General features: G+C 37.5%; 1 protein-coding gene and 1 non-coding gene across 2 annotated transcripts; one reads left to right on the forward strand and one right to left on the reverse strand.

The window, feature by feature from the left end:
• Positions 1-791: 791 nt before the first annotated feature.
• Positions 792-865, reverse strand: trnan-guu. Its single transcript has one exon. It is a non-coding gene; the product is annotated as a tRNA-Asn (tRNA).
• Positions 866-1,784: 919 nt separating this feature from the next.
• wdfy2 (WD repeat and FYVE domain containing 2) lies at positions 1,785-15,144 on the forward strand. The gene is made up of 12 exons (XM_046845039.1): positions 1,785-2,226; positions 4,925-4,992; positions 5,938-6,011; positions 6,100-6,154; positions 6,242-6,392; positions 7,382-7,494; positions 7,623-7,749; positions 9,670-9,775; positions 9,862-9,963; positions 10,392-10,522; positions 14,600-14,708; positions 14,813-15,144. Exons 1-12 carry the CDS (start codon positions 1,928-1,930, stop codon positions 14,840-14,842), a joined length of 1,365 nt encoding a protein of 454 aa, XP_046700995.1. The 5' UTR covers positions 1,785-1,927; the 3' UTR covers positions 14,843-15,144.
• Positions 15,145-15,770: the final 626 nt, after the last annotated feature.

The following is a 15,770-nucleotide window of genomic DNA, read 5'->3' on the forward strand; positions in this document are numbered from 1 at the left end:
ACACAATAGTTTTCCCTTCTCCTTTTCCTTTTTTTTCTCCACACTATGGTGACTTGCTAGCTATAATGACTAACTGTTATTTGTTATTTTCACTCTGCAGGGTCTGACATTACTAGTTTCACTGGGCTCACTATTTGTTCATATGGAACTGTCATCGCCCCAATGAACACCCAGTGAGTAGGTTCCAGGTAAAGAGCTGATGCAGCAGAAGGTATTATGAACAAAAAGTATGCCGTCTCCACATCCACACCCATGAGAGTGTATACAAATGTATAGGGCCTCTGGCTGTTATCCAGTGTTCAAAGAACCACCAATTCACCTATAGTGATTTCTAGATAGAGGAATAGAGGAAATTTAAATTATAATTGCTAATATAAGCAGAAAATGTGAGATCTACAATTGCACATTGTTTCTGTGGTTAGGTGGGACAGCAGAGTACATATTTTATGTATTTGATTTAGGTCAGTATGAGCTGCAGGATGCAATCTGAACCGAAAAGGTAACATTTTTCATAATAGTGACATCCAGGCTGTCCATATATAAATGAAAGCATTATATTGACATAGAATGTATATATAATAATTGATTTGTGTATTTTTCTTAAGTTTGTATAGTATATTTACAGCTCTACTCCCCACCACAGCATTCTTTGTTACTGTGTTAATTAAGTGCAGTGTGAAATTAAGCATGGGGGAAACCTGAGCGCACTCATGTGTATTTAAAATTTGGTGTCATGGAGGTGTAATAACGCAAGGCCGCGATTTCTATTTGAGTTCTATGAAAAACGATTCCGTCCCTGGGTGGGCTCGAACCACCAACCTTTCGGTTAACAGCCGAACGCGCTAACCGATTGCGCCACAGAGACATGTGAGGACGTGATTCGAAATGGAAATAAAATAAAATATTGCCCTCTACTGGTGCAATTAGGCTAAAGGATTTTACAGGTTAGCATACTTTGTAGTTTGCATAAATGGTTGAGTGAATGAAAAAGAAAAGGAAAGGTTTTCTAAACATTTCTGCCATTATTTATAAAATGTTTTAATGTGACGTTAAATCCGTAGTGTGATTTAAAAAAAGAAAGCTAATACTGCATACAGACTGTGATCAGATTCCCCTGCAGGCGTTTCACCTAACACAGCTGGTGTTAATGCGTTTTCAATAAAACATTTGATTGTAAGAACTTGCTGATGAGGAATACACAAAGAAGATACACCATCCTGGACAATCACTAGTCTAAACCCCTTACTGTCTGAGCCTTAATAATTTTGAGGCTAAAAATCTAGTGGTTGGCGTCCTGGGTATAATGTTAAACTCATTTTAAGGATTCATAAACATGGCTATAACCAAAGTTCGGGTTATTGTTATTATGATTGTTATTAAACTAAAAAAAAAAAATACAAATAAAATACATTAATCGATAAATAAAAAAGTAATTACTAAAACATGCAGCTTTACTATAAATATTACACACAGGTGTAAAATATTGTGTATTCACGATCATAATACTAAAATTAATAATATTTACAATAATAATACGAAGAGAAGAAAAAAAGGGACTAGTGAAACAAAATGGAGGTCACTTATATTTACTTCCGGTTTCACCTCCGGGTTCCGGTTTATTTATCTGGTTTAGTGTATTTTATTTATTTGTTTGCTTTCGTAATCTCCAATTATTATTATTATTATTATTATTATTATTATAATTATTTTGCATACCCCTTATAAGTAGACGATGATATGTTTTGTTCTGGATCTCTTTACATCGTGCGGGTTTATTTATTTGTTTATTTATTATTTTTTATTCTAACCAACAACCATATCCACCTAAAGTTGTTATATTTAGAGTTTACAGTGTGTAAGTGATAAATGCGTACTTATGAAATCCCAGATGTGAAGTGTGATGTAGTGAGTGTGGGCTGTGTTTTGAATGCGCCCCCTGGGCGGTCCCGGTGATCAGCTGACCCTCAGCCGCCGCAGGACTCCCCGACTCGCTCAGATCCTCCATAACGCTGGTCGCTGTTCTATTATACGTGGTACAGTGTGTTATGCTTCCGAAGTAGGAGAAATACGTCAATGGTTTTGGCTGATGGCGGCTGAAGCCCAGCCTCGTCCCCCGCAGACCCGGAAACCGGTTCTGATCAGCAAGATCGAATCTATTCAGGATGTAGTGAACACGGCTGTCATCATCCCCAAGGAGGACGGAGTGATCACCGTCTCGCAGGACAGGTGGGCTTTACAATGTTTGGATTTTAGCAAAACACCGAGTAAGAACCGGTATATCATCGCATCGCCGTATATCCCGTGTAGGTATAACCTGGAACAATGTCGGTGCACCTGAAATCAGCATTTGGATCACGTGATCGATCGATTTCTCAATGGATCGCGGTACTGCGGTATTGACGTAGAAACGTTCAAGGTTACAATCATTAATCATGAAGAAGTCCTGCTGGAAAAGAATGAACAACACAGTGCTGTGACTGTGGACATAGTTTTTTTTTTTTTTTTTTTACATTTCAATGCAGCATACTTCCCCTAAATTGTGTAATGCATATAATGCTGCAATTATTTAGGTGAAAAATTCAGTTTTTATTGATAACTTTAAAATGTGCAAGAGTATTTTTTTTATTATTCATGAGAAAATATTTTCTCCTGTCATTTGTTTTGACATTCTACAGGTTACTAAAGCTCCTGGGGTGAGAATATTTTTTTTTCGAAGCCAACTAAAATTATTAAAGACCTAAATTTAAAAAAAAAACAAAAAACAAAAAAATTTTGTAGAATAGTGCTGACACTGAGGTCTAATGCTTTGTAAGTTAAATAAATGTATTTAAAATAAACAATAGCATAATCAGATTGATCATTCTGGCTAATCAGAATCAATAATTAAAGAAGGTATGGTATATTGGGTACATTAAGTCATTAGGAAGCAAAAATCTTTATTTGATTCATTATGGACTAAGATTGTAGAAATCAGAGCGGGATTAAGACTTGATATGTAGTTGAATCACTTGGAATTGTAATGTTTCCTTAGCACGATATAACACTGAAGGGAATGTTTAAACTCCACAAATGAAATATGTTTATACTGGAATATCTCGGGTGTTTCATCTTTGTTGTACCCCTGTGCAAAATCCAGCATGGGGTTAATAGAGATAACTAATGGACTGGGCTCAAAGTCCCCGAATGCATTGCAGCATGAGTTTTGACAGATACTCTGTGGTCTACAAGATGATAGTAGTGTCAGAATGAAAGTTGAACCATGAGACCCAGATCTGCATGGACTGAAGGTCTACATATCCTCTTTAGCTGGCTGTAATATCAAGACTAAATTGCCACTGTTTTTAGGTGAAAGATGAACTGATTATTAGTGCTACAATATTCCTACAAATGAAAAAACACAGAAAATGATCATTTAACTTGAAATGTATCTTCAGGTCATTATAAAGTTCCTCTTGGATACTTTTTAATGAGCTTATAACACTTCTGGTTCAATGAAACACATGTGCAATAACAATAATTTAAAACCGAGCAATATTACCTATGTGCAATATGTCTGATAGGGTAACTACTTACTCGTGGTCTCTTTTTTTTTTTCTTTTCATGATTAACAGTAACGTTGTCAGGAACGTTAGTGTTAATCATGAAAAAAATCATGATGTGCAGTTGAAGGGAAACTGTAGGGACACTTTTATAACAGTTTGCTCACAGTTTTCCTTCCTTACACTGTTTCTTCATCATCATATGATGTGACAGTCACATCCTGCCACTTCAGCATTATCACAAGTGCTTTATTTCCCTGCTCCACTGATGTGGGCGTGTACCAAACCACTCTGTTCAACAAATAGGCCACATCTCTTTTTTTTTTTTTTCTTTTTTCCAAAAAAACACACTTTATATTGGGTGTTGTTTAGACACTTCAAATTGTGAGTAATATAGGCATGAGTGTATGAGGAATGATTCACTTCAATGTATGCAATTGCAGGCAAATAAATTTTTTTATAGTTGTGATTTGACCCCTAAACCTTTGGAGTTGCTGTTACATCTCAAAGTTAATTATATTCATATAATTTTACATCTCATTTTTGTACCTCTCTTATTCCACAGCAATTTGCCATGGATAAACAATTCTCATTTTCTTAAAAAAAATAAAAAAATAAAAACCCACATTCTTTACTTTAATATGAATATTTAATTAATTAGTATTATTTCTCCGTGATTTTGTATGCTGCCACCTATAATAGTTGTTCCTTTACCGGTCTTTATAATTCTAATATCCCTGCATAATCTATTGCTATAGAAAGTATTTAGCACTTAAATAATCACTTTAACACCTTCTAACCAATCTGCTCATCTTTGTTTTGCTTGTGTGTATGTGCCCGGGCATGCCGTGTGCAATTTCAATCATGCAAAACTGGATATTCAGTATCCCGGATGTGTTTGCCACTTTTAATCAAGTTTTGTCTTTTCTGAAGTTTCTGCAATATTTGGCTTGTCTTAGTATCTATTATGTGAGAAAAAAATTAACTGCACTGAAGTCAACCTGAAATAAACCTGAAGTGAAGATGTTAAGGGGTTAAATTATGTCAAATAATGTCATTATGAATTGTATGTGGAGTTATATACTGACTTACATGGTAAATATGTATAGTGATTTTGATAAGGCATAAATGAACTGAGGATGAATTTGCTAAATTTGATCTCGGTGAAAGTGGTATAAATAACAGCAGCTAGCATTTTATTTACAGCTATTCACCTCTGTGTCATGCACAAAAATAATGCAATTTAGAACTAGCTGTGAATTAATCCTGATATCTAACACCTATCTCGAATAATGTCCACACTGTGGTTGTAATTGTTTTTTTAGCTGCATATGAAACAATATGCTTAGTGGATTACTGAATGATTTTCTGTGTTTCTGTGGTAGGACGGTGCGTGTTTGGCTGAAGAGAGACAGTGGACAGTACTGGCCAAGCATCTACCACACCATGCCCGGTGAGACGCAGTGCTTTTCAGTGTATTTATATAACTGCTATAATGAAACTAAGTCAAACTCAGCTAGTTACTAAATTAACTACAAAGAAGAACGGCTGTTCTTTGTCCAATGCGTCTTCTTTGTGACATACACACAGAACAAGACAATGGCAATCACAAGTATTTTTAAACAAGCACAATCTGGCAACACAATCATTAACTGTCTTGTCCTTTACTTCTTCTCTCTGACCCAAACATGATCGTAGTGTGAGGGAAATCTTGCCGTAACTGATTTCCGCCTCACAGCACGTCCACTAGCAAAACCCAACATAGTTAAGTGATCCACGCCCCTCACTTTCTTCTCCATTTACTACCTCCTGCTCAATCATCCCCTTGTTTCCACAGGAAGAAAGTCTGCTGAATATTGGCTTATATCTGTCAAATAACAGAATAAAAAAAATCAGTTGTCACTTAAAAGAGGTAATTAGAATTTCAATAGAATATACATTTATGGATTTTGGGTGAGAACTTCATTGAGATTGGTTTCAACTTTGAGATTGCCTTGACTTTGTCTAACCATTAGAGAGAAACAATGATGTAATGTTAAACAATGCTTCTTATTGTGTATTGCTTGTTATTGCTAGGATCAGTGTAACTGTTTTATTCGTCACATCACATTTGTTTAGCCAGTGTTGAGAATTCTCTATTAACTGTATTAACTAATCCTCTATTCACTCTATTTATTATTACCTATAAACTATAAAACTATTTGATCATTTATTAAATACAGAGGAATGTATGCCTGCTATGACAAGCTCTAATAATTGCTTAATACCACAATGTGCATGTTTGTGCCAGTCCTGGGCTTCTCACGCAGAATGAGATCAAATATTAAAGGGCTATTGTCCATGTCTGTTTAGCTTTATATGTGAGTAAAATGATGTGTTTCTCTGCATCTGTTTGCAGCTCCCTGTTCGTGCATGTCTTTTAACCCAGAGACCCGAAGGCTTTCAGTTGGGATGGACAATGGAGTTGTTTCTGTGAGTCCTCGGTCTTTTTGTGTGTGTGTGTGTGTGTGTGGGTGCTTGTACACTTATATACTTTTGAATTATTATTTTATCTGTACAGGAGTTCATTGTGTCTGAGGACTTTAATAAGATGACTCCAGCTTGCTCCTATCAGGGTGAATATTGTCAAAGTGCATTTGTACATGTGTTGTTATCTCCTGCTGCCTATGCTACTATATGTGTGTGCGTGTGTCTGTGTGTAGCTCACCAGGGTGCAGTCACTGTGGTGTTGTTCGTTTTGGAGATGGAGTGGGTCCTGAGCACAGGTCAGGATAAGAACTTCACTTGGCATTGCTCAGAGAGCGGCCATTCTTTAGGGACGTACAGGACCGCTGCATGGGTCACAGGACTTCAGTATCCTTGCACCTATACTGTCATACTTTGCCATTTTATTTACACTAATTAAAGTGGTTAATTCTTTATTTTCAATTGTTAATGTTTATTGACATTTAATTTGAGTATGTGTATAATGGAGTGTGTTTATATGGAAAAACACGAATAACAGTACATGAATTTTAGCCGTGCAAAATTTTTTTTTTCTGTTCAAGCTCTCTAAACTCCTATTATTCCTGACCTTTTGATGTTTGTGCTCCATTTGTCCCACATCAAAATGCTCTGGAAAGTTGGTGAAAGAAAAAAGGACGCCTTCATGTTCGTATTTTCTCAGAAGCTAACCCTGATGAATGGCGTCCTCAAAACGGCAAACTGTATAGTCAGCATTATAGATATGTTGATTGATTTAAAGCTGTGGAGTTTACAAAAACCCTTGACCATGACATGGTCATGAAGCTGATAACTAAACGATTGCAAATATATTTAATGGAATGTATTTTTTTAAATTTTAAACAGGTTAGAACATAACTTAAAAAAAAAAATTAATCATTTTTCAGTAGTGATCTTGGAGCTTCAATTGTTTTTGTCTGTGTAACTAAGTTCGACTGATAAACATCAGTTTGTTTAAATTCTTTCATTATTTACTGTTTGGTTTTAAATTGTATAAAATGTAAGCAACAAAAAATTAGCTGAAGAGCAAAAAGATGTGAAAAACAGTTGCCTTTCTTGTTATTTGTACTATATTTCCATTTTTGGCCTGTGCTTTCGCAATAATAATTCTTTAAACCAACAGCAAAGAAGAACTCTGGGATGAATAAAATTATCTGTCTGTCTGTCTTTTCAAATAATGCAATTCTCTAGTAATAAGACCTCAAGCTTGAATAGAACAGAACATTTCACAAACACCATTTGTGTTTTTACTCAATTGGTAAAGAACAATGTGGTCCTTTAGTCATTGAGGTGTGTTTTGTAGGCAAACTAGTTTTTTCCTTTGACGATCTGTTTGTCAGGTTTGATGTGGAGACCAGACATGCATTTGTGGGGGATCACTCAGGTCAGGTGACTATTCTGAAACTGGAACAAGACAACTGCAGTTTAGTCACCACCTTTAAAGGCCACACGGGTACATATATACAGACACACGCAGACATACACACAAATGCAAGTAGTATGGAGTACTAAGAAGTGTGTTTTTTTCCTTTCAAATGTTGTTTAACCTCTATTTAACTTCTTTTTTTAATGTGTGTGTAGGAAATGTAACAGCCTTGTGTTGGGACCCTGTCCAGAGAGTCTTGTTTTCTGGAAGTTCAGATCATTCTATCATTATGTGGGACATCGGTGGTCGTAAAGGCACAGCCATTGAGCTGCAGGGACACAAGTGAGACTTAAGAAAACACTATTTTGTACAAAACCAACAACATGCAAATTGTTTTTTTTTTTGTTTTTTTTTTTTGTTTTTTTTTAACCTGATGTGTGCAGTACATTTTGTCGATACATTGGTACATTGACAGATACTCATAATTGTGTGGGCAATAAAATAATAATGCTTCTCTACTTTGAACCATTATGTCCTAGATTTCACAATTTTGCTGGCTCGTTACCATGAGAGCAAATTTTCGCTTTATTTGAATTTTGCTCATTCATTATTATTAGAAGTAGTAGTAAGAGTAGTAATAGTAGTACACCCTGAAGTATGGAAATGTTGGGATGCTTTTTAAATTTGAAATCAATGAAAACTAAGACTTTCGAATCACATTTTATTCATAATCGAACATAGAGATGTTTAAACTGATAAATTTTATACTTTTATGCACAAAATGAGCTCATTTTAAATTTGATGCCTGCTACAGGTCTCAGAAAAGTTGGCAGGGTTCATGTTTACCATGGTGTAGCATCTCTTCTTTTCAAAAGTTTGAAGATTTGAGGTTATGAGTTTCTGGAGTTTTGCTGTTGGAATATAGTTTTCCAGCTGCTGAAGAGTTCACGGTCGTCTTTTTGGCGTATTTTTTTGTTTAATAATGTGCCAAATGTTCTCTGTAGGTAAAAGATCTGGATTGCAATCAGGCCAATTCAGCACACAGACTCTTCTATTACGAAGCCATGCTGTTGTAATAGCTGCGGTATGTGGTTTTGCATTGTCCTGCTGAAATACACATGGCGTTCCCCAAAATAGATGTCATCTGGAGGGGTGTACATGTTGCTCTAAAATCTTTATATACTTTTCACTATTCATAATGCCTTCCAAAACGTGCAAGCTGCGAAGAGTGTATGCACTTATGCACCCCATACCATCAGAGATGCTGGCTTTTGAACCGAACGCTAATAACACGCTGGATGGTCCCCCTCCTCTTTAACCTGGGGAACATGGCGCCCGTGATTTCCAGCAAGAATGTAAAATTTGGATTTATCAGTCCATTTGAAATGAGCCTTTGCCCACAGGATACGACGGCGCTTCTGGACCATGTTCACGTATGGCTTTCTTTTTGCATGATAGAGCTTTAGTTGGCATCTGCAGATGGCACAGTGGTTTCTGAAAGTATTCCTGGACCCATTTAGTAATGTCAATAACACATTCTTCACACAATCATGCCGATGAGTGAGGCAGTGTCATCTGAGGGCCCGAAGACCACGGGCATCCAACAAAGGTCTTCGGCCTCGTCACTTACACACCGAGGTTTCTCTAGTCTTTCTGAATCTTTGGATGATGTTATGTACTGTAGATGATAAGATTTGCAAAGTCGTTGCAATTTCACGCTGAGGAACATTATTTAAGTATTCCACAATCTTTTTACGCACTCGTTCACAGATTTCGGAGCCTCTGCCAATCTCCTATAGCTAATCACGTTACAGACCTGATGTTAATTAACTTGATTAGTTGCTCGATGTTATTCCAGCTACATTTCTTTTTCAGCTCTTTGCTGTCCCGTGCCAACTTTTTTGAGACCTGTAGCAGGCATCAACTTTATATATAATAAGCTTATTTTGTGTGTAAAGTGTAAACTTTCTCTGTTTAAACATTTGTTATGTTCTCCATGTTCTATTGTGAATAAAATATTGGCTCGTGATTTGAAAGACTTCTGGTTGTAGTAGTAGTATTACGTTTCAATTTACACCATTTAGCAGACTGCCTTATCCAGAGAGACGTACAAAAGTGCTTTGATTATCTATCAATAAATAAATCAACACACACAACTATTATTATTATCATCATAGTTTTTCATCACTGTTGTGCTATAATTTTATATCAAAAAATGAAGTCTTCCTGATACTAAGGATTGTGTATGTGTTCCATGTGCAGTGACAAGGTACAAGGGCTATGCTTTGCACCACACACTCGTCAGCTTATTTCTTGCGGAGCTGATGGTGGGATTGTTGTGTGGAACATGGACGTCAAACGACAAGAGGTAAACAATTGATTGTTCAGCGCAAGATTTCCCTTTATATTTTCTGTCATATGTTTGCACTAATGTAATGTGTGTATGTGTTGCAGACTCCGGAATGGCTAGACAGCGACTCTTGTCAGAAATGCGAGCAACCGTTCTTCTGGAACTTTAAACAGATGTGGGACAGCAAAAAGATTGGCCTGCGCCAGGTTATACACACACACACACACACACATACACACACAAACGGCAATTACTGTTTTGAAGTAAATACCTACACTAAGTGTGTACTTACAATATGAGCAGTGTGTTATTAGAAGTGATAAATTGTTAAATAGCTGATCGATCGGATAGGTTTGTGGGGATCTGTTCTCACATTGCACTTTAAATACATTGTTTTAGTCTGGGCGTGCCTTTATTTTTGCTGAACATGCATTTTGCTGCATTGTTGTGTATATTGGTGAGTTGTGTTAATAATTCCTCTGTTTATTACTGATAAAGTTCATCTGTCATTTATATGAAAAGCCAGAAAACATGCTGTTAGGCTGGTAACTATTTATCTGCAGCTGTAAATAAAAAAACTAACTGTGTAAGGACACAGTTGTGTGAGGGTCATGTGATCTTCTGTCTCTTGTAGCACCACTGCAGGAAGTGTGGCAAGGCTGTGTGTGGAAAGTGCTCGTCCCTGCGCTCCACCATCCCTCTGATGGGCTTTGAGTTCCAGGTGCGAGTGTGTGATGAATGCCACAAATCCATCACCGATGAAGAGTTAGTGTCTGTTCTTTATAAATATCTTTAATTATTTTTATGCAAAAAATACATAATTACATGCTGTATCTTCTTGCCTATATGTACTCTATTGGTATATTCTTCTTCTTCTTTCGGCTTTTCCCATTAGGGGTGGCTCATTCGTCTGGATACCACTCTGTCCTTTACATCTGCCTCCTTCACCCCAACCACCTGCATGTCTTCTCTCACCACCTCGTCGGTCTTCCTCTTTTTCTTCTTCCTGGTGGCTCCATCTTTAGCATTCTCCTAAAGATATACCCCATGTCCCTCCTCTGCACATGACCAAACCATCTCAATCACAGCTCTCTCTCTTTGTCCCTAAAACGTCCTACATGTGCTGTCCCTCTAATAAACTCGTTTCTAATCCTGTCCATCCTCGCCACTCCTAAGGAAAACCTCAACATCTTCAGCTCTGCTACCTCCAGCTCCACCTCCTGTCTTTTACTCAGTGCCACTGTCTCTAAACCTTATAACATCTCAGGTCTCACCACAGTCCTATAAACTTTTCACTTTCATAGATACTCTTCTATCACAATTTACCCTGCCTGCACTTTTTTCTTCACTTCTCTAACGCACTCCCCATTACTTTGCACTGTTCCTCTCTCCAGCCCTTTTCTCACCTCTTCAGGCTCTTCTCAACTTGCTCACTACTCTCACCACAAATCACAATATCATCTGCAAACATCATAGTCCTTGGAGACTCCTGTCTGACCTCGTCCGTCAACCTGTCCATCACCATTGCAAACAAAAAAAAGGGCTCAGCGCCGATCCTTGATGCAGTCCAACCATCACCTTAAACCAGTCTGTCGTTCCTACTGCACACTTTACTGCTGTCACACTGTCCTTATACATGTCCTGCACCACCCTCACATACTTCTCTGACACACCTGACTTCCTCATACAATACAACCACTCCTCTCTTGGCATTCTGTCGTAGGCTTTCTCTAAATCCACAAACACACAATGCAACTCCTTCTGACCTTTTTTATACTTCTCCATCAACATTCTCAAAGCCAATAATGCGTCTGTGGTGCTCTTACTGGGCATTAAACCATACTGTTGCTCACAAATGTTCACCTCTTCTCTCAGTCTGGCTTCCACTACTCTTTCCCATAACTTCATGGTGTGACTGATCAACTTAATTTCTCCTGTAGTTACTGCAGGTCTGCACATCTCCCTTATTCTTAAAAATCGGTACCAGCACACTCCTTCTCCATTCCTCAGACACCTTCCAGAATCTTGTTCAACATTCCGGTTTAAAAACTCCACTTCCACTGCCATCTCTCCTAAACATCTCCATGCTTCTACCAGTATGTCATCTGGTCCAACCGACTTTCCACTCTTCCTCCTTACTAATCCTATCCACTTCCTGCTTCACCATCTCCACATCATCCAACCTACTCTCTCTCTCTCATTTTCCTAATTCATCAGCTGCTCAAAATACTCCCTCCATCTTCTCAACACACTCTCCTCACTAGTCAACACATTTCCATCTCCATTCTTTATTGCTCTAACTTGCAGCACATCCTTCCCAGCTCGGTCCCTCTGTCTGGCCAATCTGTATAAATCCTAAACTCCTTCCTTTGTGTCCACCTTCTCATAGAGCGCTTCATATGCCTTTTCCTAGGCTTTCGCCACATCCCTCTTTACCTCCTGCCTACTTTTCTCATCTCTCTGTCGATCCCAATTCTGTTTTGTTAATCTCTTTCTCCTTATGCTTTCCTGCACTTCCTTATTCCACCACCACGTCTCTTTGTCTTCCTTTCTATTTCCAGATGTCACACCAAGTACCTTTCTAGCTGCCTCCGTTGTCACTTCTGCAGTAGTTGCCCAATCATCCAGCACCTCTTCACCACCACCGAGCCCGTTTGACTTCTTCCCTGAATCTCACACTACACTCTTCCTCCTTCAGTTTCCACCATCATATTCTTATTTCAGTTTTCACTCTCCTGCTCTTCTTCACCTCCAAAACCATCCTACAGACCACCATCCGATGCAGTCTAGCTACACTGTCCCCTGCCAACACCTTACTCCAATCTTTTTCAGGTTGCATCTCCTACATAGAACATAGTCCACCTGTGTGCATCTTCCTCCACTCTTATACATCACCCTATGATCCTCCTTCTTCCTAAAATAAAGTGTTCACCACTGCCATTTCCATTCTTTTAGCAAAATCTACCACCATCTGCCCTTCCACATTCCTCTCCTTAAGACCATATCTACTCATCACCCCTCTGTTCCCTTCACCTACATGCCCATTAAAATCTGCCCCAATCACTAATCTCTCATTTCTAGGTACACCATCTACCACTTCATCTAACTCACTCCAGAATTTTTCCCTCTCCTCCATCTCACAACCCACTTGTGGAGAATAGGCACTGATGACATTTATCATCACCCCTTAAAATTCCAGCTTCACGTTCATCACCCTATCAGAAACTCTCTTCACCTCCACTACACTCTTACTGTACTCTTCCTTCTATATATATATAATATTAGTTTGTAACCAATAATTTATGATGTACTTAAAAAGCTATACAGCCGGCAAAATAAGTATTAAACACCTCACCATTTTTGTCAGTAAATATATTTCTAAAGGTGCTATTGACATGAAAAATTTAACAGATGTTGGTAACAACCCATGCAATCCAAACATACAAATTAAACCATATGTGTCCATAAATTATGTGTAATAATGTAAAATGACAGGGAAAAAGTATTGATCACACGAAGAAAGGGAAGTGCAAAAAGGCCTGGAAAGACAAGACAAGACAGCAGCTGCAATAAATTAGTAATTTGAACGCAATCCTGCCCTTGTCAGTGTAAATTAATATCAACTGGTTCAGTCCCTAGTGATGGCCTGTAAAAAGTGTCCCATTACCAAGGTGTCACACAAGAAACATCTCATAATGGGTAAAAGCAAAGAGCTCTGAAGATCTTTGCAACCTTATTGTTGCAATGATCTATATTTTTTCCATGTGTCATTTCACATTATAACACATAACCTTAATATAATTATTAATACATTTTTTAACTTTTAATAAATTAATAGACATATATGTGCACCACACAAAACTCCACTGCTGAAGAAAAAGCATGTTGAAGCTCGTTTAAAGTTTGCTACACAACATTTGGACAAGCCTCTGAAATATTTGGAGAATATTCTGGTCAGATGAGACAAAAATGTAACTTTTTAGATGTGATAATACACACCATGTTTGGAGGACAAATTGCACTGCACATTACCCCAAAAACATTATACCAACAGTGAAGTTTGAAGGTGGGAACATCATGGTGTGGGTCTGTTTTTCTGCATACAGTACTGGCAAACTTAATATAATTGAAGGAAGGATGAATGGAAGAATGTACCGACATTCCTAATAAAAATCTGCTGCCATCTGCCAGGATGATAAAGATTAAACAAGGGTGGACATTTCAGCAAGACAATGATCCCAAACCCACAGCTGAGGAAACTTTTAAATGGTTTTAGAGAAATAAAATAAAGCTGTTCCAGCTAATCACCTGACTTGAATCCCATTCAAAATCTATAGAAAGAACCAAACATCAGAATTTATAGAAGAGGCTACAGAACCTTGATGACTGTTTGTGTAAAAGAATGGGCCAAAATCACCTAGTCTCTTCATACAGAAGGCGCCTTGTACGACAAAGGCTTTTGTACGAAGTATTAAATACATTGTGTTCAATACTTTTCCCTGTCATTTCATATTATTACACATAACTTCATTATGGACATCTATGGTTTGATTTCTTTGTATGTGTGGTTTGCATAGGTTGTTACCAACATCTGGTAAAGATTTCACCTCACTAGCACCTTAAAAATATATTTACTGAGAAAAACGGTGACGTGTTCAATACATATTTTACCTGCTATATAATTTGCGTACTTTATGTATCGATACTTACAAACTTGCATAATTAATACTTACTCAAAATTGCCATGTGCATAATGTATATTATTACCATAAATCTGGCATTTAACAATGTTTTTTTTATCCAACAATTAAAAAATATATATATATTTTTTGTTTTTGTAAGGCGAGCACCCACAGCATCATTCCATGACAGCAAACACACAATTGTGTACGTTCACTACGAGCCGACCAGGAGCTGGCTGCTGACCTCTGGGACAGACAGGGTCCTCAAGGTAATACATTACTTAAATCTTCATTAATGGATTATTAAAAATTAACATTTTATAATCGATAGTCTGATATTTATATATGTGTGTGTGTGTTTTTGTGTGTTTAGCTATGGGACATGACACCTGTTGTATCCTGAAGATCACTACAGCACTCTGGTCAGAAATTCTGACCTTGAGGATTTTTAATACTGGCACTGACAATGGAGGGGGGAGGGAGGGTGGGTGTATTTGTGTGTAGGAACAGGAGCATGTTACAATGGACCAGTGATCATTATCTTGTGTAAATACTTAACATTTGTCAGCCTTGCACCATTTGTGAACAACGAAGTGCACTGATTGTACTGTGACACGTTTTCATGTTTTCAAAGAAAATACTTGTACTTGCGTGTCTTTACATGGATGAGGAAAAAATTAAAAACCTTAAAAAAATAAAATGATTCTAGAGTTTGTCAGCTTTTCTGCATAAGACAAAATGGTCGAACTTTAACAGGAGTGGAAACGTCTGATCTCCAACTGGGATTTTAACATGCTGTAGTCTCTCAAGTTTACATAGAATGGTGCAAAAAACATCCTGGGAGCAGCAATGTTGTGGATGGGAACAACTTGTTAATGAAGGTCAGAAAAGAAAAGCAAGACTTTATTGAGTTGACAGGAAGGCTGCATTTACTCTTATAACTTATTACATATCTGTTCAGCAGAAAACCATCTCAACACATTAAAATGGCAGCCAAGAACAGGGGTCTACAGTGTACAAATTTTCATCCAGACTAAAACTTGGGCAAATGGTCTTGTGTATACAAAACTAGTCAAATGTTTAGACACACTTTCTCCTTCAGTGGTTTTCTTTATTTTTAATTATTTTCAACATTGTACATTTATATGTATGAAGACATCCAGATATAAACATTTATGGAAATATGTAGTACAATAGAAAAAGTGTTCAACAACCCAGATTATGTTTTATATTTTAGATTATCCAAAGTAGCTATATTTAGCTTTAGTGACAGCTTGGCAAACTCGCGACATTCGCTCAACAGATTCATGAGGTAGTCACGTGGCATGGAT

This window comes from Silurus meridionalis, chromosome 3, assembly GCF_014805685.1.
Source record: "Silurus meridionalis isolate SWU-2019-XX chromosome 3, ASM1480568v1, whole genome shotgun sequence".
Classification (NCBI taxonomy): domain Eukaryota; kingdom Metazoa; phylum Chordata; class Actinopteri; order Siluriformes; family Siluridae; genus Silurus; species Silurus meridionalis.